The sequence below is a fragment of the Vitis riparia genome, chromosome 15, assembly GCF_004353265.1.
Source record: "Vitis riparia cultivar Riparia Gloire de Montpellier isolate 1030 chromosome 15, EGFV_Vit.rip_1.0, whole genome shotgun sequence".
Lineage (NCBI taxonomy): Eukaryota > Viridiplantae > Streptophyta > Magnoliopsida > Vitales > Vitaceae > Vitis > Vitis riparia.
In genome coordinates, this window is record NC_048445.1 from 13,762,078 (window position 1) to 13,769,834 (window position 7,757).

Genomic DNA, 7,757 nt, shown 5'->3' on the forward strand with positions numbered 1-7,757 from the left:
TGCAATTTAAACCCCTTGGATTAGTGAAATGACTCTGGCCCAATCCATAAAAGTCATGGATCAAGGGGTTGGAGTCTTTAACCATCTTCATTGGGCCACTAAAGTCCCAAAACAATGTGACTTGTCTTTCTTGCAATGGGCATCCTCCAATAACACAAGGCCTAAATCTGCAAGTCCGCAACCACCATCATAATAACCTAAAAGTAGTGGCTTTTCAAAGCCACCAGCTACTTTCCTAACTTTATGGCACCTTATGGCCCCTAAGCTCAAAATGTCCCCTGAGCTCTTGCAAACCAACAGTGCTTTCTTACTCACACCCTCTCTAGCATCTTAAGGGCCACCACCATCATCTTCTGCCCTTGCCTCCTGCTACTTTCCATCTCTCCTAGCTACAAACTGTGACAACCAAGTGGGACCTCCCACCACAATTGAATCAAGTAACAAAAAAGCCCCACCACCACCTGAAGTAATCTAGGAATGTTCTTGTCATTTGAACCCACAAGAATCCTTGCCCACTGGAGGTTACGCTGCTTTACAATGCTTATATCCACCAAAACGAAGCCCCATGACAATCCCTTAGATATTTAAATAATGTCTTGTCCCATACCCTTGAAGCTTGGCTCAAGTGGTAAAGGGATAGGAAGGCTTTGTGGGACGTCCAGGTTCAAGTCCCATGGGGACAAAAATTTACCTATGCAGCACCTCACTTACATCTTCAATTGAATCCAATTCAAATAAGATGAGGGCTCCCCTTAGCAAAGATAAGTTGACTTCCCCTTACAAATGCCAATAGAAAAATGCACATTTCCTCAATGCTTGCAACTCTGTCACCATATCTGAAAACTCCCCCAACTGACCCCCTAGACAACACTTTAGGGACTCCGTAAGACAGACATCCTTTTCCCCGTCTAAAACCAAACATCATCTCCCAATGCTTCTTTACCTTTCTTCACCTTGTCTGCAAAAGACTCATTAGATGAAACCCTTAATTTGTTTCTACCTTCTAATTGACCTAAAACCAACAAAACATACCTTCCAACCTATGAGTTGGGGGGTCACTCCCACACTACTAACCTTTTCAGCTAAAATAACCCCCCACCCCCCCTAGGAAGACCGTAACCCTTTTGGGAAAACAAAACAAACCTCGTTACCTCCAGAGTACGCTGAACAAAGGATGAACCTTCCTATCTCATTACAACGGCATTCCAACATGTAAATTCTATCACCTTCCAACCTTTCCACGCTGAAAGGCTTCCCTCCTACACCCCAACAACACAGCTCCACCTCTTTCAAAAGAGGGGACAGACCTAGCTCACCAAATCTTATCCAGCTAGAGTAGCATCTGCTACTTTCCAAAATTTTTTATCATTTCTTTCGTGATCAATATTATTTTTTATAGATTGATTTTGTGGATGAATTGGGGATTGTATTGTATTTTTTTTGAAGATTGTATTTATCGTTTGGTCTTTCTTTTCTCGCTCTCATAAAGCATTGAGTTACCAATTAAGTTACTAAGGAGAATTGTATTGTATTTTCTTAAGGATTTTATTAGATTTGTTTATGATTCACAATATTTCATGAATAAATACATTTTAAATTTATTCTAAAATATTTATCAATAATTATTTATATTTTTATTTAATTATTTTACTCCTAAATTTGGGGAAAATGGAATATCTTTAATCTTAAGCTCAAAAAGAGAAGTTGGAAAAATAATTGTGATAAAAGTTAAAATATTTAAAATTATTTAAAGATGATAATTTATCGTAAAAAATAAAAAAATAATGGAAAACTTTCAAATAAATTTAAAATATATGATAAGGATGAGAACTAATTAATTAAAAACAAATCCAAATCCTTACCACTTATTAAAAATATCTGTAAGTATGAAAATTAAGTTAATTCGAAAGCATATCCAAATTATTACTACTTATTAATTAAAAATTAATTTTTAAACATTTACCTTAATACATTATTAACTATAATATATGAATATGACTTTATTATTAATTAATTTATTATAAAAAGTATATAAATATGAATTAATTTATTAAAATGAAGAGTTATTCATTTAACGTAAAACCTTCTATCTAAAAAACTTTTTCTACCCAAATTATCCCTATAAATAAAACTCTTCTACCTAGAAAACCCTTATAAAAAAATGAATTACCTTTTATATAAAATAAGTTACATGTCTTTTTTATTTCTTTAATTTGTTTGTTTTCCACCATTGTGATCATTATTCTGTCTTCAATTTTTATATTTATAAATAAGTAAAAATCCATTAACCAGTTTGCTTGCGAAAATAATATTAAATTTCCATTTTTTTAACAAATCCAACAATTATCCTATAAGTAAACTCTTTCATACCATAACTTCCCTTATTATTTATTATAATTATTAATATTAGATCAAAATCATTATGCTTCCAAGTTTAATTATCTTATCTAACCATTCACCTTCCAATCTTTTATCTATAAGTTACCATTAAGTTATTCTAAATTGTCCCTATTGTTTGAATATTAAAAAATTAAATTAAATTACAAGATTGAATCCATTCACTTACATAAATTTTTGTTCTTCATTTTTAAGTTGCATGCTACGAATTGTCATTGTTTAAATTTTCAGAGTTGATTAGAGTTTGAACTATTTATCTTGCAATGCTTTTAATGTTTGGGCATGTGCAGTTAGTATTTTCAAAATTTGTTTTTTGTGTTTGAGAACAAAAAAATCACAAAAAAAAAAAGTTTGATAAGAGAATGTTTTTTGTTCTCAAGTATTCTTCCTGTTTTCTAAAGCTTGGTTTTTAGATAACAAAAAAAAAAAATTAGAATGATTTTCATGTTTTCAATGAGTGTTCTAGTGTGTTCTTTGTGCATTCTCGCCTCTTCTTTGCACTAAGGCAAAATTCTTTGCACTATGAGGGAAAATTAAAAAAAAAAAAAAATTAGGGATGAAAATGGGAAAATCGGTCGTACAAAAATTATCCGGTTTCTTTTTTTTTGGTCATTTCCATTTCAATATTTTTTTTTTATATATATTTCAGGATTTTATCATATTTCAAAGCCAAAACCTCCATAAATTTTAGAATTTCCCAAAAACCAAACAAAACATAAACAATAACACAAAAAAGACTAAGAATGCAAAAAATAAAAAAGAATAATTAAAAAAAAAAAAAAAAACTGAAACTTTACCGGGAATCTCTGCAACAACCACAAATCTGAATTTTGGCCTTAATGAATAATGTTTTGATTTTAGAAGAGAAAAATAGTTCACCTGCATAAAAGTTAATTTGGATCTTGGAAGAGGAATAAGAGGAGACAAAGAACTGAAAAGAGAACAGGGAGATACAGAGGAGGGAAAGAAATGAAAAGGTATTGATCTTGGTTTTCGTCCCAATATGTTATATATATAGTAAGGATTAAAATTTTTTTATAAATAAATTAATTTGATTTACTTTAAGAATTTTTTATCTTTTATATAATAATTAAATATAAAATATAAAATTTAATTTTAAATAAAATTATAAATATTTAAAAAATTATCATAAATATATCATTATTAGCTAATTTTTTATATTATTAATTATATTCAAAATAGAAAAAATAGATCATAAGTTTCCAAGTCTAATGCATTATTGTTTGATATCATAAATTTTATCTTCATAAAATCCAATCATTGATATTTACCAATTTATGATATTTTAATAGGATAATTTACTAATTATTGAAATCAAACATATTATAAAGTAATATTTTTTTAAAAAAAAATTAAAACTAATGCAAAAAAATTTCAAAATGGAACATTCTTTATATTTAATGAAATGCGAATGTAAAAATTATTTATAGATTTATAACATCAAGTTAATTAAAGAAAATACCCAACTTAAAAAAAAATACAACAATAACAATTTCCAAACAAGTTTTTTTATTTTATTTGTTGTTAAAAGTTATTTTTATTAACTCAATCAAACATGTTTTTCTTTGGTTTTTTGAATAAAAATTATTTTTTAGAATTTAATTTTCAAACATAATTTTGTTTATGAGAACATCAAAAAATTATTCTTAAAAACTGATTTCAAAAACACTTCCCAAGCTTTTAGAAGTGTACGGGCTTCTACTCTTGCATGTATTCTGTTGGTTTTCTCTTATTAGAACTCCAGTGAGGTTCAATTATAAACTGCATGATCACTTTATTTGAAAACGTGGAAGCATCTTACACAAACACGTATGTTTCACAAAAGCAGAAAAAACAAGGAAAAAGACGAGCTTAGACAAGTAGAGAAGATTTGTTGCATTGGAAATGCTCTTCAATACAGTCCAAGCATTTCCTGGTAGCGCTTTATGAAACTTCTCCTGAGCCTTCATGATGCCGTATGCCTCCACCCGTGTATTGAGGTGGCGAGACAGATCTTCTCCGGATCTCCTCCTTCTATCCGAGAAAGCTCATCCCTTAACTCAGGAGACAAATCATACAACTTTAGGTGCTGCAAATTTTTTCGTTGCAGCAATCCATGGGAAAGCCTTTTCATTTTAGGGCTAGTATCAATTACTAAATCCTTCAGATCAGGCATTGCCCCTTCCTCCACAATCAATTCTTTTAATTCTTTAAAATTCCAGAGCTGAAGGGTTTCGAGTTGCTGGAATCCTCCAGAAGTACAGACCATCTTCTTTACCATAGAGGAACAATGGAATAATTTGAGAAATCTCAAGTTTGGCAGCTTCTCTAGGGTCACCATTGGGTTTTGCTCTGCATTCCGACATTCCAATTCCAAGGAGATGAGGTTTGGAGGGTAGAATTCAATTTCATCAGGGAACCTTTCGAGCCTTCCACTTAAGCTTAGATGGTAAAGGTAGGTGTGGTCTGAGAAAGGCATGAGGTGCGGCATGGTTAACATTTGCTCTTCTAAAGTAGGATACAAACACAAGGATTGAAGAGCAGTTAGCTTTTTTACTGACTCGGAAAATCCCTGGTTCTTTGTTTGTGCGATTTCGGTCCATGCAATTGTCAGGTCTCTAAGCTTAATTAATTTTCCCAAGCCTTCACCACAGCACCAACTGCCTGCTCTTAAACCTAACGATTGGAGGTTTGTTAGGTGGCCAACACTCAAAGGACCATTCCTGCACTTACCTATCACTGACTGGCTTGAAACCACACCATGACCGTATAGATGTCTCAAATGGTGCAATTTCCAAATGGTAGAAGGAATTATTTCAATTAAAGTGCCTCGAAAGTCTAGGGTTTGTAGATTAGTAAGACGACCTATGGACGATGGAAGACTTTTTATGCGGGTTCCCCTTAAGCACAAGTACTTAAGGTGGATAAGTTCTCCTATGCCTTCTGGGATGGTATTGATAGGCATGCGTTCTAGGTCCAGTACAGTGAGCAATTTGACACGCCTGTGTAAAGATCTCAAAATGTTTTCTTGGAAGCATACAGAAAAACAAATGAAAGATCGGAGACTACGTGAAGTATGCAAGTGTTTAGAATTAGTCTTCTTACCTTGATGAATGGTTAGTCGACGAACACTAACAGGGGATGTAGAATCAATGCTTTCATATCCCTCGAAAAATTTTGTATCTTTGGCCTCAGAAATGGCAAGGTCTCGAAGCAGATCGTGCATGCGACAGGACTTCACTCTTCCATCGAAACTCCTGGCAGCCACTTGAATCATGCTTCTATGTACCAATTCCTGTAAGTGATCTTCCGCGACGTCTTCCGCTATTTCTTCTCCTCTTCTTTGTATAAACCCTTCTGCAACCCACAAGCGGATCAACCTATCTGTCCAGATTTCTGAGTCTTCTGGGAAAAGACCACAGTAAAGGAAACAGGACTTCAAGTAATACGGCATATCATTGTAGCTTAAAGCAAGGACCCCCAAACATGAGTCTGGACCTTGATTTAGGTGCCAAGTTAGGCTGTCCAGTACTTTTTGCCAGGAGAGCGGTGTCTTTTCTTTTCTTGATTGAAGGCCTCCCAAGACCACAATTGCAAGGGGCAAACCCCCACAATTTGCTACAATTTTCTTTCCCAACTCTTCCAATTCTCTGGGGCAAACAGCATTTGCACTCCCAGCCAGAAAAATTTTCTTGAGAAAGAGCTCCCAGCTCTCTTCTTCAGTCAGAAAAGAAAGTTCATGGGGAATGGTTTGTGGATCAGCATAAAAACCAATCTCTTTATTGCGTGAGGTGATCAACACCCTGCTGCCATTCACCGAGTCAGGAAAATACAAGCCCAACCTATCCCAAGCTTCATTTCTCCACATATCATCCATAACTATCAAGTACTTCTTGGTAGTCAGGTAATCACGAAGCCTATTCCCCAACTCGCTCTCGTTCATTTTACTCCTTTCCTCTTCGGAGAGAATCCTAACACAAACAGCAACGCCTAGCAAAAGCTCCCTGATTGTATACTCTTGAGAGACATAAATCCAAGCATGACAATCAAAGCATTGCTGGACATCATTATCATTATAGACTTTCTTAGCCAGGGTAGTCTTTCCCAAGCCACCCATGCCCACGATGGACACCACAGCTCTCCGCATCTCTCCATTAAGCAGCTTTTGCTTGACGCTTTCTGCATCCTCTTGAATTCCCACCACGTTGACTTCTTCAACAATCGGAGCCCTCCTCTCTTTATGTGGCACAACTTCGTTGGACGAGCTTGCAGCTGGTAAGGTTTCGACACCGTACTTTGATTTGTTAGCCATGATCTTCTCAATCTTGGTATTGATCTCTCTGATTCGAGACTCGAGCTTGTGAACAAATCGTAACTTAAGGAACTTGAGGCATTTGAGACTTCCTTGCTGTTGGTGATTCATCTCGAACATGAACCTGTCGATGACATCTTCGGCATCATAGGTTACGTCCCTGATCTGACTCACCCAGAGCTTGATTCTTGGATCATATCTGCGCTTTGCATCCGCGTCTTTGAGAAAAAGGCGCATCCATTCGAGCTCGCTACTCAACAGCTTCACCTGCTCTTCCACTCTGCTGAGTAGAAATGCTTCCTGGGAAAGCAGGTCAGTTAACTTCCCTAGAAAAACGGTGACAATACTTTCAACCATTAATTGTTTTCGCAGTTGTTGCTGATCGACTGACAACCAGGTTTGTTGATTTTAAATCCAGCTAAGTTCCCAGTTTCAAGGCAATTTCCGGGCAAATGGGAAATCACTTCCAGGCAATTTCAGTTTGAATTTCCACTTTCCAACCAATTTAATGTAGTAGGTCAGGTGGGCCCACTTGACATGACTTACCTCCGTTTTCCATACGGTTTCATTTTGTCAATTATGGTGGGCGGCCTCAACTTAGCCGCTTGCTGACCATCTAGCGTATACTTTTCTTCAGTTTTGAAGTTCAAAGCCTGGGATTCACATTTCTTCTTCTTCGCTAAAATTGGGATTTCATTGTTTTTCTCTGAGCAGACACTTAAAATTCTAAGTCTAGCTCTATTTTTTTTACCCTACTTTGCATGCAATTGATTTGCTGAAGGAGTGAATCGGTCAAGGAAGGCTCCTTTCACTCAAGATGAAAGTGATTAAAAGAAATAAATTTTAATGTATTGTAGACCCCCCCCCCCCCCCCCCCCCCCCCCCCCCCCCCCCCCGAGGAGCTGGAGCTCTTTTTATAATTATTTTTTTGTGGCGGGCTGCTCTCGGGCAGCTAGATAGGATGGGAGGGTAGCCACCAGATGGGACGTGAGCAGCAGGGAGGATGGCTTGCTGAGGAAGAAAAACAGAGGAAAGAAATGAGGGATCT

The 7,757-nt window shown here is 35.7% G+C and overlaps 1 protein-coding gene across 1 annotated transcript; it reads right to left on the reverse strand.

Moving 5' to 3' along the window:
* Positions 1-4,167: 4,167 nt before the first annotated feature.
* LOC117931988 (putative disease resistance protein At1g50180) lies at positions 4,168-7,066 on the reverse strand. Its single transcript, XM_034853045.1, has 2 exons — positions 4,335-7,066; positions 4,168-4,300 (listed from the first exon to the last, which is right to left on the reverse strand). Exon 1 carries the CDS (start codon positions 7,064-7,066, stop codon positions 4,364-4,366), a length of 2,703 nt encoding a protein of 900 aa, XP_034708936.1. The 3' UTR covers positions 4,168-4,300; positions 4,335-4,363.
* Between the last annotated feature and the right edge of the window lie 691 nt (positions 7,067-7,757).